The sequence below is a fragment of the Belonocnema kinseyi genome, chromosome 10 (assembly GCF_010883055.1).
Source record: "Belonocnema kinseyi isolate 2016_QV_RU_SX_M_011 chromosome 10, B_treatae_v1, whole genome shotgun sequence".
NCBI classification, from domain to species: Eukaryota; Metazoa; Arthropoda; class Insecta; order Hymenoptera; family Cynipidae; genus Belonocnema; species Belonocnema kinseyi.
Genome location: NC_046666.1, coordinates 3937201 through 3956633, shown reverse-complemented (window position 1 = coordinate 3956633; position 19433 = coordinate 3937201). Strand labels below are relative to the sequence as shown.

The 19433-nt window shown below is 21.4% G+C and overlaps 1 protein-coding gene across 2 annotated transcripts in view; it reads right to left on the bottom strand.

Annotated features, from left to right (window-relative positions):
- The window catches only part of LOC117182166 (protein flightless-1), a 100601-nt gene that overhangs the window by 22440 nt on the left and 58728 nt on the right, over positions 1-19433 (bottom strand). For both annotated transcript variants that reach the window (XM_033375216.1, XM_033375217.1), the window contains exons 14-17: positions 18194-18320; positions 13322-13444; positions 5559-5762; positions 893-1011 (exon numbers count right to left, since the gene is read on the bottom strand). In XM_033375216.1, the coding sequence (XP_033231107.1) occupies positions 893-1011; positions 5559-5762; positions 13322-13444; positions 18194-18320 (573 nt within the window). The remainder of the gene's footprint in view (positions 1-892; positions 1012-5558; positions 5763-13321; positions 13445-18193; positions 18321-19433) is intronic.

Here is a 19433-nt window from a genome sequence, read left to right as displayed (position 1 = left end):
TTCAGATTCAGTTCAAAAAATATAAATCCACGTCATTATTTTCAATTATCTAAATTTAAGAATCAATCAATGTATTTAAAAAAGTTAAAAAATATATGAGTTCAAGTAATTTTAAGCTAGAAAGATTAAAAATTGAACGACTAAATTTTTTTTATAACCTGAACAGTTCTTAAATTAAAGGTTAAATTATTTTTATTTTAAATAGTTAAAAAACCCTTAAAATGATTAGAAATTTTTATTAAAAATCTTGAAACATTTACATGTTGTTTCACATTTTTTCAAATTTGTAAATATTTCTTAAAATTTTTCAGAACTTCTAAACATTTTGTAAAATGAATCAAATTTTTCCTATTTTTTTATTTATTTAAAATCCTTCCAAATTAAATAAATTCCTTAAAATCTTCCTCATTCATTTTTCATAATTTTGTTAATCTTTCTAAATCTTTTTAAATATTCTTTTAAAACTAATTTTGCTAGTAGACTAAATATCTAAATATCTATTCAGCTTACTCGATTTTTTTCTAAAAATAATAGACGTTCAATTGTTATTTATACATAAAAATTCAACAATTTAACTGACAAATTAAATTTTATTGAATAAAAGAATAAAATTGTAAATTTCAAAATTTTCTTTTTTTTTTAGTTTGAAATATTTAAATTATAATTACTGATTATTGTAAAATCAATTTTAAAAATCAATCATTAATTTATATATTTTTTAAGTAAAAGATTTTCGAATTGAGCATTTTAAACTGAAAGGTATAATCGAAAAATATCACAATTTAGCTAATTATTTAAAAAAACTAACGGTTGAAATCAACATTAGAAGGATTTTTTCTCCTAAAACTTTGTTAGTAAATAAAAAAATTAGTTAATAAATAAAAAAAATAACCTAAAAGTGAATGTGAGCCATCCCATATTTCCGGCATCTCTGCCTTGCCAGAAGTAGACCATACATTGAAAATCGTCCTCGCACTGATCATCGCCGTCTTCATTTTCCACGTCCAAAGGCTGACGAAAAATAAACAATTTTCAAAAAATTTTCTTCTTTGGATTTAACAAAACAGTGCCGAAAATTGCAAAATAAATCAATTTTGAAAAAAAATACTTAAATTTTCTAGTAAAATATACCAATTTTATTTTACAAAAAGTGCAAAGTTAAACTTTCAGGTAAAATAAATTAATTTTCAACAAAAAAAAAAAAGGATTTTCAACAAAATAGTTTCAATTTTCAACCAAAGTGATAAATTTTCAACTGGAATAGTTGAATTTTCAACAACAAAAAATTAATTTGTACCAAAAAAGATAAATTATCAATGAAAACTTAAATAATTAAATATTAAGTTGAAAAAATTAATTTTCAGCCAGACAGAAAAATTTCCACTTAAAACTATGGAATATTCATTTGGAAGAAGTTAATTTTTTAGTTAAAAAAATATTTTCCACCAAAAAAATTACTTTCGACAAAAAAAAATAACTAACTTTCAAAAAAATAGTTACAATTTCAAAGAAAATGATATACTTTCAACTAAAATGATGAATTTTTAACTAGAATAATTGAATTTTTTACAAAAAAAAAAATAAATTTTTTGATCAAAAATTATATAACTAAATTTTTAGTCAAAAAATGAATTCTCAACCAAAGAGATTTGTTTTTATCTAAAATTATGGAATAATCAAGTGGAATAATAATTAAATTTTCGGTTTAGAAAAAAATCATTTTAAACCAAATAATAAATAAGTTTTCAACAAAAAATTTAAATAACCGTAAAAAATTCCTTTCTACAAAAAAAAAGAAGTTTTCAATCAAATAGCTCATATTACAACCAAAAAAATTGAATTTTTAATTAAAATGATAAATCTTCAAAAAATAAATAATTTAAAAAAAAGAGAGATTAAGTTTCAACCAAGTAATTTTATTTCCAACCTAAAAAATGAATTTTTAACTAAAATAATAAATATTCAACTGAAATACTTCAATTTTTAACCGGAAAGGAAAGTTTTAAACAACAAGATTAATTTGCAAAGAAAAAAATAATTTCCTGCAAAAAAATCTATTTTTACCCAAATATGTGAATTTTCAATGAAATAGTTTAATTTCCAATTTAAAAAGACAAATTTTCATCAAAATTTTAAATTTTGAACCTGAGAAGATAAATTTTCAACCATAAAGATTAATTTTCTCAAAAAAAAAAAAAAAAAAAAAAAAAAAAAAAAAAAAAAAAAAAAAACATTTTCAACCCAAAATAAAATGGTTAAATTTTTGTTAAAAATCTAATTCTTAACAAAAAAAAAACGAATTTTAAAAAAAATAAATGATTTTTTCTACTGAAATAGTTCAATTTTTAGTTATATTTTTTATTTTAGTTTTATTTTCAACCAAAACAGGTACATTTTCATCCAGCGATGATATTTTCAATCAAAATGATCAATAATCATCCAAAAAATAATAATTTTTAACAAAGGAGTTGAACTTTTAATCAAGTAATTTCATTTGCAACCTAAAAAAAGAATTTTCAACTAAAATAATAATTATTTAACTGCAATACTTGAATTTTTAACTGAGAAGAAGAATTTTTAAACAATAATATTAACTTTCAATGAAAACGATAATTTTCTACAAAAAAAATCAATTTTGTAACAAAATACATGAATTTTCAATGAAAGAATTGAATTTTCGTTTAAAAAAGAAAAATTTTTCCGATTAAGTCGCCACCCCGATTCAACTTTTTTGTTTACTGTTTATTCTGTCAAGAAGTTTATTATATGTTTGGTTGAGAATTATTTTTTTTTTCACGAATTTTATTATTTCGTTGCAAATTTTATTATTTTGTTGAAGATTTAAAGTTTTTTCTAAAAATTCATGCTTTTTGTTTGAAAATTTTAATGTTTTGATGAAAATTCGTATTTTTAAGTTGAAAATTCAACGATTTTGGTAGAAATTAAAATTTTTTGTTTCAAATTCCGGTTTTTTGTAAAGAAAATGAGTCTTTTTCGCTTGAAAATTCTACCGTTTGGTTTAAAAATCGGCTTTTTTTATTGAAAGCTCGTCTTTTTGGATTGAAAATTCATCTTTTGTTAGAAAAATAATATTTTTTGGTTTAAAATTAATCTCTTTTGGTTGAAATATTAATTATTTTGTTAAAAATTCAATTATTTTCTTAAGAAATCATAATTTTTTATCCAAAATTCAACTACGTGGTTGAAAATTGAAGTGCTTTATTAAAATTTGTTGTTGTTGTTGTTCAAATTTAATCGCTTTCGTTGCAAATTTATCTTGTTTAGTGAAAATTTCAACTATTTGTTTGAAAATTCGTCTTAGTTGTTAGAAAATTAAAATTCTTGGACAAAAATTCATCTTTTTGAGTAAAAAATTGAACTATTTCGTTGAAAATTTATTATATTTGTTTTAGATGCAAATTAAACTATTTTATTTAAAATGCGTATTTTTTTATTTACTGAAGAATCTTTATTAATTGCAAATTTGTCTTTTTCGTTCGAATTTTTATCTGTTTTGGTTCAAAATGCAACTGTGTGGTTGAAAATTAATCTGTTTTGATCGAGGATTTAACTATTTTGTTTAAAATTCGTCTTTTTTGGTTGGTATTAACTGTTTTTTATCTAAAATTAAATCATTTTTTCGTTAAATTATCAACTATTAGATTTTTTGTTAAAAATTCAAGTTTTAAGGTTAAACTACTGAGTTAAAAATTCATTTTTTTAAAGTAAAGATTCATCTCTGGTTGGAAATGAATAATTTTTAGAAAAAATGCAACTGTTTGGTTGCAAATAATCCAAATTAATCTGTTAATTAATTTGCGATTTAATTAATTCGTATTTTTTCGTTATTTCAACTTTTTTTTAATGTAAATTTCAAAATTATTTGGTTTTATTATCAAATATTACATTTTTTATTGATAATTATTCTTTATTTGTTCAAAAATTTATCTATCTAATTGAAAGTAGAACTACTTTGTAAAAATGGTAGAAAATGTATTTTTTTAATTGAAGGTTCATCACTGGTTCAAAATTAATCTCTTTTGGTTGAAAATTTGCCGTTTTTGATTAAAAAATCATCCCTTTCGGTATGAATTTAATATCTTTTAGTTAGAAATGCAACTGTTTGGTTTCATATAATTTGCAAATTAAATAAATCAATTAATTAATTTGCAAATTAATCTGTTAATTAATTTGTGAATTAATCAATTCTTTTGTTTTTAATTCTAACTGTTGTTTTGTTTAAATTTGACTTTTTTAATCGAAAATTCATCTCTGCAGTTGAAATTTTAACTAATTATTTGACAATTCTTGTTTTTGTTGAAATTTTGTCCTTTCTAATAAAAGATTAATATTCCTAGTAGAAAATTTATATTTTTTTGATTGAAAACTCCACTATTTTGGTAAACAATTTTATTATTTAGTTGAAAATGTACTTTTTTTTATTAAAAATTCATATTTTCGTGTTGAAAATTTAACTATCTGTTTTAAAGTAGAAAGTAGAAAATGCCGTTTTCTGTTTTCGTCGAAAATTTGCCATTTATGACAAAAAAAATTCATCTTCTTGGTCGAAAATTTATATTTTTCGATTAAAAATTCCACTACTTTGATAGAAAATTTAACTATTTGGCTGAAAATGAACTTTTTACTTAAAAAATCATAATGTCGGGTTAAAATTCCAACTGATTTGTAGAACATTCGTCTTTTTGTGTTCAAAATTTAACAACTGTTCAATTTAATATTCATCTCTGTAGTTAAAATTTTTAATATTTATTTGAAAATTCCTGTTTTTGTTGAAAATTTGTCCCTTCTGATAGAAAATTAATCTTCCTGATTGAAAATTAATATTTTTCGATTGAAAATTCCACTATTTTGACTATTTGATGGAAAATATACTTTCTTGTTGAAAATTGATCTTTTCGGGCTGCAGAGTCAAATATTTTCTAAAAAATTCAATTTTGTAGCTTAAAAACTCAACTCTTGTTAAAAATTCATCTCTTGTAGTAGAAAATTATTTTTGTTGTTCGTGAAAAGTCACCTGTCTGTTTGAAAATTAGTTTTGGTTGAGTACTCAACTACTTTGTTAAAAATTCAAATTTTTCGTTAAAAGTCAACTTTCTTAGTTGAATATTCACATTGTCGGGTTAAAAATACAACTTCTTTGTGAAAATTGAAACATTTTGTTTTGAAATTTCAATAGTTTGGTAGAAAATTGTATTATTTGGTAGAAAATTCAACTGTTTAGTTTCAAACTAATTTTAATGTTGAAAATTCATCTATTTGATTGATTTTTGGATATAATACCTACACTAATGTTATTTAAAATAATTTACTCCCCCATAATTTCTCCATTTCCGTAAAAAATTATCCCTATTTTCCCTGTTTTGAAATCATTTTGGACTTCAAACTTTGTTAATATTTTAGAACAAAGTAGTAGCCTAAATTTTTCATAATATATTTTTTAAATGCCGCATAGAATTCTAAAAATTGTAGTAGATTAAAAAACATTAAATTAAAAAATGTGTTTCTCTTAATTTCACAAGGAAAATTGATAAACTTACCACCCAATATCGACAAAGAAAAACGTAGCAGTCTCCACTGTGGAAGTGGCCAAGTTCCTCTTCAGGTAAACGAACGAATTTCTTTCCTTCCAAAACGAGAGCCTCCATCGCTTCCAGATCATCATTCCATTCTGCCATTAATTGCTGAGCTTCCAAGGCCGACATGGAAGGTTGTCGAGGCATAAAAAGGGCAGCAAGATCAGCCTATTTAAAAAAATAATTATAATTAATTATATTCTACTAAATTTAAGAGACAGGACTCACACTCCCCACGGGATAAAATATGGGGATCAAAAGTTTTTCAGAGTGGCCGTTTTAACCGAAGAAAAAAAATTCCCTGTCATTTCCGGGTTTTTTCCAAGTTCGCAAACATTTTTTACGGCCAATAAAATTTAAAAAATCAAAATATATTTTCAACATTTTCCCATATAAAGTAATAAGCAATAAACAACAAATTAGAGCATTCAAAGTGGAACACTTGAATTCCAAACTTTTAAAATTGAAGTTTCAAAGTTTTTTAATTCAAAAATTGGGTATTCAAATACTCGAAAATTTACACGTACCAAATGGAAGATAGTAACAATTTTCAAATAAACATTGTTAAATGAAATGCAAATAAACTGAAAAATTTAGAACTTTTATCACTTATAGAGTTCAAAGATTCAGATTAAGTTCCAAACACATTAAAAATTGAAAATAATTTTGTTGACTTAACAGTTATTAAATTAGAAGCTATATTATTTTTATTTTAAATAGTCTAGGCATCCTTTAAAAGGATTACAATTTTATTTCAAAATCTTGAGAAATATTTAAATGGTTTTAAATTTTTCCAAGTTCAAAATAATTTTAGTATTTTTTTCGGAACTATTGAATATATTTCAAAATGAATTTATTTTTTCTATAGCTTTTAGAAAATCCTGCAAATTAAAAACAAAATTCTACTTGAAATAATTTGAAATACTTATAAACGAATTTAAAATAAAACGTAGATTTTTGCAGATTAAAAAAAGAAAATTTTAGAATTTTTTAATAATTGTTTTTTAATAATTCTTAGGAAAATTGAAAATGATTTTTCACTTTGAAAAATTATTGTAACAGGCAGTTTAAGTAGATTTTAAAAGATTAAAAAAATTATCAAAGAAGAACATGGAAGATTTTAAGGATTAAAAAAAATTTTTTTTATGGTTTTCCAAAATTGTAGGAAAATTTCGATTAATTTAAAAATATATTTACAATTTCTAAAAAAAAAAAAAATGTTGACTCATTTTTTTTAAATTACTTGAAATTATTTCAAGTTTTTAATTAATATTGAATCTTTTAAAAACTTCTAAATATCTCTTAAAATTACTAAAATTTTGCCAATAAATAATAAGTGTTCAATTGTTATTTATGCGTCAAAATTAAATAATTTCACTTACAAATTAAACACTTCTTCAACACATTAATTTTTTTTCTTAAATTTTTCTTGAATATTTCTTAAATTAGAAGTTAAAGTATTTTTATTTTAAATAGTCTAGGCATCCTTTAAAAGCTTTACAATTTTATTTCAAAATCTTGAGAAATATTTAAGTGGTTTTAAATTTTTCCAAGTTCAAAATAATTTTATTATTTTTTTCGGAACTTTTGAATATATTTCAAAATGAATTTATTTATTCTATAACTGTTAGAAAATCCTGCAAATTAAAAACAAATTTTACGTGAAATAATTTGAAATACTTACAACCGAATTTAAAATAAAACTTAGATTTTGCAGATTTAAAAAAAAAATTAGAATTTTTTTAATAATTGTGAAAGACTTCAAAAGAATAAAAAATTTGCTTAAGATTCTTAGGAAAATTGAAAATGATTTTTCACTTTGAAAAATTATTGTAACAGGCAGTTTAAGTCGATTTTAAGAGATTAAAAAATTGATCAAAGAACATGGAAGACTTTAAGGATTTAAAAAAAAATTTTTGCATGATTTTCCAAAAATGTAGGAAAATTTCGATTAATTTTTAAATATATTTACAAGTTCTGAAAAAAATGTTGACAGACTTCGTTTAAATTACTTGAAATAATTTCAAGTTTTTAATTAATTTTGAATCTTTTAAAAACTTCTAAATATCTCTTAAAGTTACTCAAATTTTTTCTACAAATAATAAGTGTTCAATTGTTATTTATGCGTCAAAATTAAATAATTTCACTTATAAATTAAACACTTCTTCAACACTTCTTCAGATTAAGTTCCAAACACATTAATTTTTTTTCTTAAATTTTTCTTGAATATTTCTTAAATTAGAAGTTAAAGTATTTTTATTTTAAATAGTCTAGGCATCCTTTAAAAGCTTTACAATTTTATTTCAAAATCTTGAGAAATATTTAAGTGGTTTAAAATTTTTCCAAGTACAAAATAATTTTATTATTTTTTTCGGAACTTTTGAATATATTTCAAAATGAATTTATTTATTCTATAACTGTTAGAAAATCCTGCAAATTAAAAACAAATTTTACTTGAAATAATTTGAAATACTTACAACCGAATTTTAAATAAAACTTAGATTTTGCAGATTAAAAAAAAAATTAGAATTTTTTTAATAATTGTGAAAGACTTCAAAAGAATAAAAAATTTTCTTAAGATTCTTAGGAAAATTGAAAATGATTTTTCACTTTGAAAAATTATTATAACAGGCATTTTAAGGAGATTGTAAGAGATTAAAAAAATTATCAAAGAAGCATGGAAGATTTGAAGGATTAAAAAAAAATGGCATGAATTTCCAAAATTGTAGGAAAATTGCGATTAATTTTTAAATATATTTACAAGTTCTAAAAAAAATGTTGACACACTTCGTTTAAATTACTTGAAATAATTTCAAGTTTTTAATTAATTTTGAATCTTTTAAAAACTTCTAAATATCTCTTAAAATTACTCAAATTTTGCCAATAAATAATAAGTGTTCAATTGTTATTTATGCTTCAAAGTTAAATAATTTCACTTATAAATTAAACACTTCTTCAATAGAACAATTAAAATTTTAATTGCTGAATATAAAATACTTATTCTTTTTCTACGTTAAGAAATATCAAATTAAATGAGATAAAAATTAAATAATTTAGACTCGCAATATTTTAAATTTAATAAAAACCTTTAATTATGACTATATTATTATGGATTTACTTTTAAGTTAAAAATAATAAAACGCACGTTTACATTTTTTAATGACTAAAAAATTAATAGTAATAACATATTAATAAATTTATTTATTAAATTTAATATAAAAAATAATATAAAGGAAGACCTGAAATTTTGTATTAAAAATATATTATTGGTAAATCATCAAGATTTTTATTTAAAAATAAAATTATCGGAATAAATGATAAATTAATTTCAAATCTTATCAAAAATTTCATATTGAAACAGTTACAATCTGAAAATTCTAAAATTTTGAACGAATCTAGAATTGTTTGGTCAAATCAATTATTGTTCAGATTTCTATTTTGAGTACAGATCCATTTAAAAAATAATTTACTTATTTATATTTACAGTTGATAAAATTAAACTGTTTTTATCAAAAATTTTCAACTTTAAATGCTTTTAATTTTGGATTGTTTAAATCCTCAAAATTGCACTTTAATTATTTCAAAAACTGTTAAAATCGAACTTGGGCAGATTTGTTCTTCTGAAAATTCGTAAAATTCCCGGTTTCCCGCCCCGGCGGCGACCCTGTTTTTTTATAAAAAAATTTTCGATTTTAAAAACTTAAAAACTAAATGATATAATAATTTATGAAAATCACAAATTATTTAAAAAACGGCTGAAATCAGAGTAGGATAACATTTTTATTCTAAAATATTTTTTAAATTCCCGGTAAACAAATTAATTCACTGTCATTTCCCGATTTTCCCCGGTCTCTTAAAATTCCCGGTCAAGTTATTTAATTTTTCCGGCCAATTAAAAGTAAAATATTCATATTTGCCGCAAAACTGAGCAAAATATTGCAAAATTAATTAATTTTTAAGCAAATACTTCAATTTTCCACTGAAAAATATAATTTTTGTTATAAAAAATGAAATGGTCTAATTTTCAGTTGAAAAAATTTGTTTTCAACAAAAATAACGGATTTTCAAGAAAATAGTTCAATTTTTAACCAAAAATATGAATTTTCAACGAAAATGTTGAATATTTAATTAAAACACTGGAATTTTCCGGCAAAAAGACGATTTTTTAAACAAGAAGATTGATTTTCTATTAAAAAATACAATTTTCAACAAAATAAATACATTTATAACGAAGTAGTTGAATTTTAAACTAAAAAATACAGATTTTCAACCGAAAATGGAATAGTAACATTTTTAGTTAAAATTTTTTAAATTTTAAACCGCAAAAATAGGAGTTTTGAACTAAAACAATGAATATTCAACAGCAACAGTTGAATTTTCAAATAAAAAAATTGATTTCTATTAAAAAAGATAAATTGCCGACCAAAACTTAAATAATTAAATATCGAGTTTAAAAAAAAAATGTTTAACCAATCAGAGGAATTTGAACTACAAGTATGGAATTTTCAATTGGAATAAGTAAGCTTTCAAATAAAATTGTAAATATTTAACTGAAATAATTAAATTTAAAAATAGAAAGATGAAATTTTAACTGAAATTATGAATCTTTAAATAGAATACTTGAATTTTCGACTAAAAAGATTAATTTTCATCCAAGAAGATTAATTTGTACGAAAAACGACGAATTTTCAATTAAAAAGATAATTTTTTAACCAAAAATTAAATTTTTAGTCAAAAAATGAATGTCAAACCAACGAGATGAATTTTTGGGGGAAATTATGAAATGTTCAACTAAAATAATAGTTACATTTTCATTTTAAAACATGATAAATTTCATTTGAAAAATATGCAAAGAAAAAACAAGTTTGAAATCAAACAGCTCATTTCTTAACCAAAGAAATGAATTTTTAGTTAAAACGATGAATCAACAAAATAATTTTATTTCAAGCCTAAAAGATGAATTTTCAAATAAAGTGATAAGTATTTAACTGGGATACTTGAATTTTAAACTGAAAAGAAAGAATTTTTAAACAAATAGATTAACTTGCAAACAAAAAGATAATTTTCTACAAACAAATCGATTTTTTAACCAAATACGTAAATTTTCAACGAAATAGTTGAATTTTAAATTAAAAAAAGACGACAGTTACATTTTTAGTTAAAGAAATTAATTTTCAACCAAACATATACTAAAATTTACCACTGGAAAATATTAATTAAATAAAATGAAATAGTTAATTTTTCAGTTTAAAAAATTAATTTAAAAAAAAAGGTTTTCAACAAAATAATTTAATTTTCAACCAAAGTAATGAATTTTCAAATAAATTGATTAAAATTTAACTTATACCACTTAAATTCTTACTAAAATGATGCATTTTTAAAACAAGAAGATTAATTTTTACATAAAAAGATCAATTTTCTATCAAAAAATTTAATTTTTCAGCAAAATACATGAATTTATCGAAATAGCTGAATTTTTAATTAAAAAAGGACAAATTTTCAACGAAATAGTTGAATTTTGAACCAAAAAAATAATCATTTTCAAACGATGGAATATTTAATTGGAATAAGTAAAAATTTCAGTTGAAAAAATCACTTTCCACATAAAAAATAACTTTAAAAAAATTAGTTATATTTTCAAATAAAGTAAACAAATTTAATTTAATTTGAAACCAGGATTAAATTTTAGTAAAAGAACGTATGCTCAACCAAAGAGGTGAATCTTTAAATACAATTATAAAATATTAAACTTAAAAAAAAAATTTGCAACAAAACAGTTAAACTAGAACGAAATAGTTAAATTTTCAAATAAAAAAGACAAATTTTCAGTCAAATTTTGAATTTTTAACATAAAAAGATCAATTTTCAACCAAAAATAGACTAGTTAATTTTTCGGTTAAAAGTATAATTCTTCACAACAATAAAAAACGGATTTTTAGCAAAATTGTTAAATCTTCTACTGGAATAGTTAAATTTTTAGCTTAAAAAATCAATTTTAACAAAGTAGTTTTATTTTCAACCAGAGATGAATTTTTCATTAAAATTATGAATTTAAAAATTCCCTGTTCTAAATGAAATTATATTTCTTTACTGAAACTGCAAAAGAATTGAAAACAATTTTAAAATATGAAAAAGCTTTATTGAATTCAGGAAATTTGAAAAGAGCTTAAAAAAGTTCAAAAGAATTTAAAAGAATTCAGGGTGAATTTCAAAAATATTTTTAAATCTCATTAAATCTTTGATGCCCTACTAGTTTCTAACCAAAAAATTGAATATTGACTACAAAATAATTCAAAAAAATTCAAATGAATTGGAAAAATCTTTTAAAATCGAAAAAAAATCCATCGATGAAATTCATCAAAAATCAAGTTGAATTGAAAACAATTAAATAATACAAAAGAATTAATTGAATTAAATAATTAAAAAATGACTTTAGAAAAATTAAAGGGAATTCAAAAGATTTTGATGAAATATGTAAGCATTTAAGGTGAGTTTTAAAGACTTCAAGATGAATTAAAAACAAAAACTTTTTAAAAACCCATTGAATTTAGTATAATTTAAGGGAATTCAAAAGAATTCATGATAAATTAATAAGAATTCAGGGTGAATTTCAAACAATAATTTCAAATCCTTTAAAATATTTTTAATTGTTTTAAAGCTCTTGAAAATTGCTACTCAGGATCAATTCAATCAAAACTTTAAAAATTTGTTAAAAAATTCATTGAGTTGCGTAGAATTTAAGTAAATTTAGAATAATTTAAATAAATTTTTAAAAATTCGAGAGAATGCAGGATAAATGAATAAGAATTCAAGAGAGAATTCCAAAACTTTTTGTGAATAAATTCTTTGGAATCCACTAAAATTGGTAAGTCCCTTAAAATTATTAAAACCCTTGAAAATTCCTTGAAATTGTTTAAACCTCATGTAAATTCCCATGAATCTTTTAAAATACTCTAAAATATTGTAAATTTTTTGAAAAATTAAAAGCTACTTGTAAAATTTTAAATTACATAAAGTATTTAAAATCTTAGAAAAAAATTGACAATTTTTTTCAAACTCATGTTGAAAATGCCAAGGTATTTGAAAAAATATATAAAATCCTTTGATCGTTTATCAATGGCACCTCAGGATCAATTCAATCAAAACTTTTTAAAATTAAAAAAAAATCCATTGAGTTTCGTAGAATTTGAGTAAATTTAGAATGATCAAAATAAAGAAAAAAAAAAAAATTAAAAAGAAGTCCGGATAAATTAATAAGAATTCTTATCCTAAAATATTTCCAGAACTTTGAAGTCCCTTCAAATTAATAAAAATAATTTAAGAAAATTCTTGGAATCTTTCAAAATTCCCTAAAATATTGAAAATCCTTTAAAATCCTTTGAAATTTTTTGAAATCACTTGAAACTTTTAAAAGCTCTTAAGAATTCCTTAGAATCTTTAAAAATACTTTGAAGTCTTAAAAATCCCTTCTGATTATTGAAATCTATAAAAAATTTCTCGAAATCTTTAAGAATAAACTGAAATATTTCAAAATAATTCAACACAATTCAGAAATCTTAAAAAAGGAAGTAAAATTCCCCCATTCAATCATATTAATTTTTTTCAACGTTCCATTATGGGCTACAAATAGGGTACCAAATCTTGAAAAATAAGGTACTTTCTGGACCTTCACTGAATATAGGATAGGCCTGAAGGGAGAATATTTAAAAAAAAGTTAATTAAATTACCTTAGTTTCTTGTTTTTTGGCCCATTTCGTGAGGTCAGCGCCCGTTTTCGCCACAGATTCTGCAGTACGAGTAAAATCGACAGCAATAACCTCGTCCCAGCCAGCGAATTTGCATTTGAATATCTGTTACATAAATTAAAATAAAAATGCTATATTTATTTTCTTCGATATTAACAATATTTCATCGGGCGGATTTTAAATTCCAGGTTTTTTTCCGGTTCGCCAACATTTTTCACGGCAAATGAATTTCAAAAAATCAAACTATAATCTGAACATTCTTCCATATAAAGAAATAAACAATAAACAACAAATTAAAGCATTCAAAGTGCAAGCCTTGAACTCCAAACTTTTAAAATTGAAGTTTAAAAATTTTTCAATTCAAAAATTGTGTATTCAAATGCTCAAAAATTTTCACGTACCAAATGGAAGGTTGTAACACTTTTCAAATAAACAATGTTAAATGAAATGCAAATAAACTGCAAAATTTAGAACTTTGATCAATTACAGAGTTCAAAGATTCAGATTAAGTTCCAAATATATAAATCCACGTTGACATTTTCTGTAATCTAAATTAAAAAATCAAGCAATGAACTTTAAAAATTTTCAAAACTATATTATTTTAAGTCATTTTAATCCAGACACATTAAAAATTCGAAAAATAATTTTTTTAACTTAACAGTTGTTAAATTATATTTATTTTGCATAGTAGAGGCATCCTTTAAAAGTTTTACAATTTTATTTCGAAATCTTGAGAAATTTAGAAGTGGTTTTAAATTTTTCCAAATTCAAAATAATTTTGGATTTTTTTTTCTTTGAACTTTTAAATATATTTCAAAATGAATTGAATTTTTTCTATAACTTTTAGAAAATTCTGCAAATTAAAAAAAAAATTCATTTGAATTTACGAATAATAATAGAACACTTATTATTTTTTTTAAATATTAGAGTAATTTTAAGAGATATTTAGAAGTTTTAAAAAGATTCGAATTAAATTTAAAACTTGAAGTAATTTCAAATACTTACAGCCGAATTTAAAATAAAATCTAAATTTTTGCAGATTTCAAACAAAAAATTTAGAACTTTTTAAAGACTTCGAAAAAATAAAAAAATTTCTTAAGATTTTTAGAAAAACTGAAAATGATTTTTCACTTTGAAAAATTATCGTAACAGAAAGTTTAAAAGGATTTTAAGGGATTAAAAAAATTATCAAAGAAGAACATGAAAGATTTTAAGAATTTTTTTTTTAATTTTCGGGATTTTAAAAAATTGTAGGAAAATTTCGATTAATTTTAAAATATATTTAGAAGTTCTGAAAAAAATGTTAAAACACTTCGTTTAAATTACTTGAAATAATTTCAAGTTTTTCATTAATTTTGAATCTTTTCAACATTTCTAAATATCTCTTAAAACTACTCAAATTTTTTCCAAAAATAATAAGTGTTCAATTATTATTTCTACATAAAAATTCAACAATTTCTTTTAAAAATTAAACATTTTTTAAATAGAACAATTAAAATTGTAACGCTAAAAGTTGAAAAGTTCTTCGAAAATCCAATGATTCAAAGATTTCTATGTTTGTATATCTAAGATATATATTGTAACAAAAGAGTTAAACTAGAACGAAATAGTTAAATTTTCAAATAAAAAAGACAAATTTCAACCAAATTTTGAATTTTTAACATAAAAAGATCAATTTTCAACAAAAATAATTAACACTTTGAAGTCTTTGAAGTCTTAAAAATCCCTTCAGATTATTGAAATCTATTAAAAATTTCTCGAAATCTTTAAAAATAAACCGAAATATTTTAAAATAATTCAACACAATTCAGAAATCTTGAAAAAGTAATAGTCTAGGCATCCTTTAAAAGTTTTACAATTTTATTTCAAAATCTTGAGAAATATAGAAGTGGTTCTAAATTTTTCCAAATTCAAAATAATTTTTGATTTTTTTTTCGGAAATCTTAAAAAAGTAAGTAAAAAGTAATAGTCTAGGTTGAAGAACTTTAAATTTTAAATTTAAATTATGTAAATTTGTAATTTTGTAATGTTTGTAAAAGAATTCAGTTTCAAATTATTTTCTTTTAAATATTTGGTTTCAATGTACTCATTTTAAATTAACAGTGAAATATTGCTAAATATGAAATACTTATTCTTTTTCTACGTTAAGAAATTTCAAATTAAATGGGATAAAAATTAAATAATTTAGACTCACAATATTTTAAATTTAATAAAAACCTTTAGTTATGACTATATTATTATGAATTTATTTTTAAGTTGAAAATAGTAAAACGCATGTTTAAATTTTTTAATGGCTACAAAAATTAATAGAAATGATAAATATTTAAATTTATTTATTAAATTTAATATAAAAAATAATATAAGGGCAGACCTGAAACTCTGAATTAAAAATATATTATTGATAAATCATGAAAATTTTTATTTAAAAATAAAATTATTGCAATAAATAATATATTAATTTCAAATCTTATCAAAAATTTCGGATTGAAACAGTTTCAATATGGAAATTCTCAAATTTTGAACGGATCTAGAATTGTTTGGTCAAATCAATTATTGTTCAGATTTCTATACTGAAAGTACAGATCCATTTTAAAATTAAGGTATTTATTTACATTTAAAGTTGATAAAATAAAACTGGCTTTTATCAAAAATTTTCCCATTTAAATGGTTTTAATTTTTAATTGTTTAAATTTAAAAACTGCACTTTAATTATTTTAAAAATGGTTAAAATCGAACTGGGGCATATTTTTCTTCTGAAAATTCGTAAAATTCCAGGTTTCCCGGTCCGGTGGCCACTGTTTTTTATTTTTTAAATTTTTGATTTTAATAACTTGTAATTTTTTAAGCCTTTAAAACTGTATTTTAAAATTCTTTAAATTAAAATATATGCTTTTAAAAATTTTAAATCTAAAATGGAAAATTTTTCAAGTGAAAGATTTTCGAATTAAACATTCTAAACTGAATGATATAATAATTTATCAAAATCACAATTTAACAAATTATTAAAAAAATGGTTTAAATCAAAGTTGAATAACATTTTTATTCCAAAAATTTGGTAAAATTCCCGGTCAAAAAATAAATTCACTGTCATTTCCCGGTTTTTCAGGTTTCCCGGTCTAGCAACCAGCGAAAATTTCGAAAATTCTCTGATTCAATTCAAAATCAGCTAAAAAAGATGAATTTTCAAAAAAATCGTTAAATTTTCAACTAAAGTGACGAATTTTGGATTTTAAAAAACGAATTCTCAACGAAAAGTGCAATAAAAAAAGTTGAAAGAGTGTAATAGTTGATATTTCCACCAAAAAATACATTAATTTCAATCAAAACCAATCTAATCCAAACTGTTGAATTTTTAAGCCAAAATGACGAATTTATTACAAAACAGTTGAAATTTTAATCCAAAATTATTAATTTTTTACAAAAAAGTTGAATTTTCAACTTAAAAATATTAATTTTTTATTAAAATTATTGCATTTTTAACTGAAAGATGAGTTATCTACCAAAAAAGGAAGTTTCAATAAACACATTAATTTTCAATTTAAAAAACATTTCAACCAAAAGTAGAAAATTTTCAGTTAGAAAAATAAATTCTAAACAAAAAAACGAACTTCAGCTTAAAAGTTATTTTCCCAAGCGTAAAATCAACTATTTTATTTTTGGTTGATATTTATTATTTTTAAATTTCAAATTTATGTATTCGTTTCAAATAATGAGATGACTTTTCTAAGAAAAAGAAGAATTTTCAACAAAACAGTTTAATTTCCACCTAAAACAGATCAATTTTCAACTGAGAATACTTAAATTTTTAGTAAAAAAATTAATTTTTCAACAAATAAAATAAATTTTCAGTCAAAAAGATTATATTTTTACCAACAAGATCAATTTTCCAGAAAACTGGAATTTTTAAATTCTCGGTGAAAAAAATTAATTTTTAACTAAAATAATGAACACACAACCAAAAAAATGTAATTAATAATAACCAAGAATATTAAATTTCTATTTAAAAAAACATACATTTTCGACAAAAAAAAATAGTTACATTTTTAATTTAAAAAATAAATTAACAATTAAAAACTAATTTTCAATAAACAAAGTGATTTTTCAGCCAAGAAAATTAAATTGTAAACAATTTTGACACAAATGAAATAGTTACATTTTTATTTAAAAAATTAATTTTCAATTAAAAAAAAATAAGTTTCAACCAAAGAAGTGAATTTTGAACCGAAAAAATTAAATTTGATAAAAAGTATCCATTTTCCAGAAAGAATGGAATTGTAAATTTTCAACTCAAAATCGTGTAATTTTAAACTAAATAAGGCAAATGTTCAACATAAAAAAAAAAATAATTTTTTAACAAAATAGTTAAATTTGGAACAAACTACATCAAATATCAAATTTGTTATTGAAAATTCCTCTTTTTGGGCAGATAAATCAAAAATTTGGTTAAAAGTGGAATCCCTTTCTTAAAAGTAAATTTTTTTGGCTGGAAATTTATAATTTTAGTTGAAAATTAGTTTTCTTTTTTTTGCCTTAAAAACTGATTTTTTTACACTGAAAATTTAACTACTTTGTTGAAAATTCAACTGATTCAAAATCAACTTTTTTTCTTTGTAAATTTTTTTTTGCAACCTAATTCTCTTAAATGAAAATTTAACTTCTCCATTTTTGGTTTAACATTTTTTTTATATTAAAAATTCAACTACTCTGTTCAGAATGTGAAGGAATAAACAACATATAAATTAGAAATTAATTTAATAAAATTAGCCGATTAGCGAAAAAGTTCAAAAATATTTTTCAAATAAAAGGAAAAAAATAGTGGCATTAGTGAAGTTATTTTTAAATATCTGTTCTTACCTGTGATTCAGTTCCTTCCTGAAGTCGCGTAACCAGCGCATAATCAGGCCTGTCAATCATATTAAACAACTCTTGAGAAAGTTTCACTGCTGCAGCTCGCACTAATCTCGTAGACTTTTTTCCAAACCTAAAATTTTCAGAAAAAAAAAGATTAAACTTCAATCAAAAATCTATTTTAAACCAAAAAGTTGAATTCTCGAGAAGGAATTAAATTTTCATGAAAAAAAACTTGGATTTTCAACAAAAAAGATTAATTTTTAAACAAAAGATTTATTTTCTACAAAAAATACATAAATTTTCAACAAAATAGTTAAACATTCAAACCAAAAACAAAAATTTTCTACAAAACAGTTGAATTTTCAATAAAAAAATTAAATTTTAACCAAACATTTAAATTTTTAAACAAAACAATTTTTTCTACTTTGTTGTTGAATCTTCAAGCCGAAAATAATTCATTTTCAACCAAGAAAAATTACTTTTTTACCTAAAAAAAATGAATTCTCAACGAAAAAAGTTGATATTTTATCCAAAGAAGATTTTAATTTTTAATTTAAAAAAAACGGCTGAATTCAACCAAATCATACGGCTTTTCAATAAAACACACAAATTTAACAGAGTTATTGAGTTTTAAGCTAATTAAGTTGAATTATCGATAAAATAATAAAAATTTTAAACAAATAAGTTCAATTTTTAATTAAATTGTGGAATTTTTAGTCGAATTCTCGAGAAGGAATTAAATTTTCATTTACAAAAACTTGGATTTTTAACAAAAAAGATTAATTTTTAAACAAAAGATTTATTTTCTACAAAAAAATACATAAATTTTCAACAAAATAGTTAAACATTCAAACCAAAAACAAAAATTTTCTACAAAACAGTTGAGTTTTCAATTAAAAAAATTAAATTTTAACCAAACATTTAAATTTTTAACCAACACAATTTTTTCTACTAAGTTGTTGAATCTTCAAGCCGAAAATAATTCATTTTCAACCAAGAAAAATTACTTTTTTACCTAAAAAAAATGAATTCTCAACGAAAAAAGTTGATATTTTATCCAAAGAAGATTTTAATTTTTAATTTAAAAAAAACGGCTGAATTCAACCAAACTAATACGGCTTTTCAATAAAACACACAAATATAACAGAGTTATTGAGTTTTAAGCTAATTAAGTTGAATTATCGATAAAATAATAAAAATTTTAAACAAATAAGTTCAATTTTTAATTAAATTGTGGAATTTT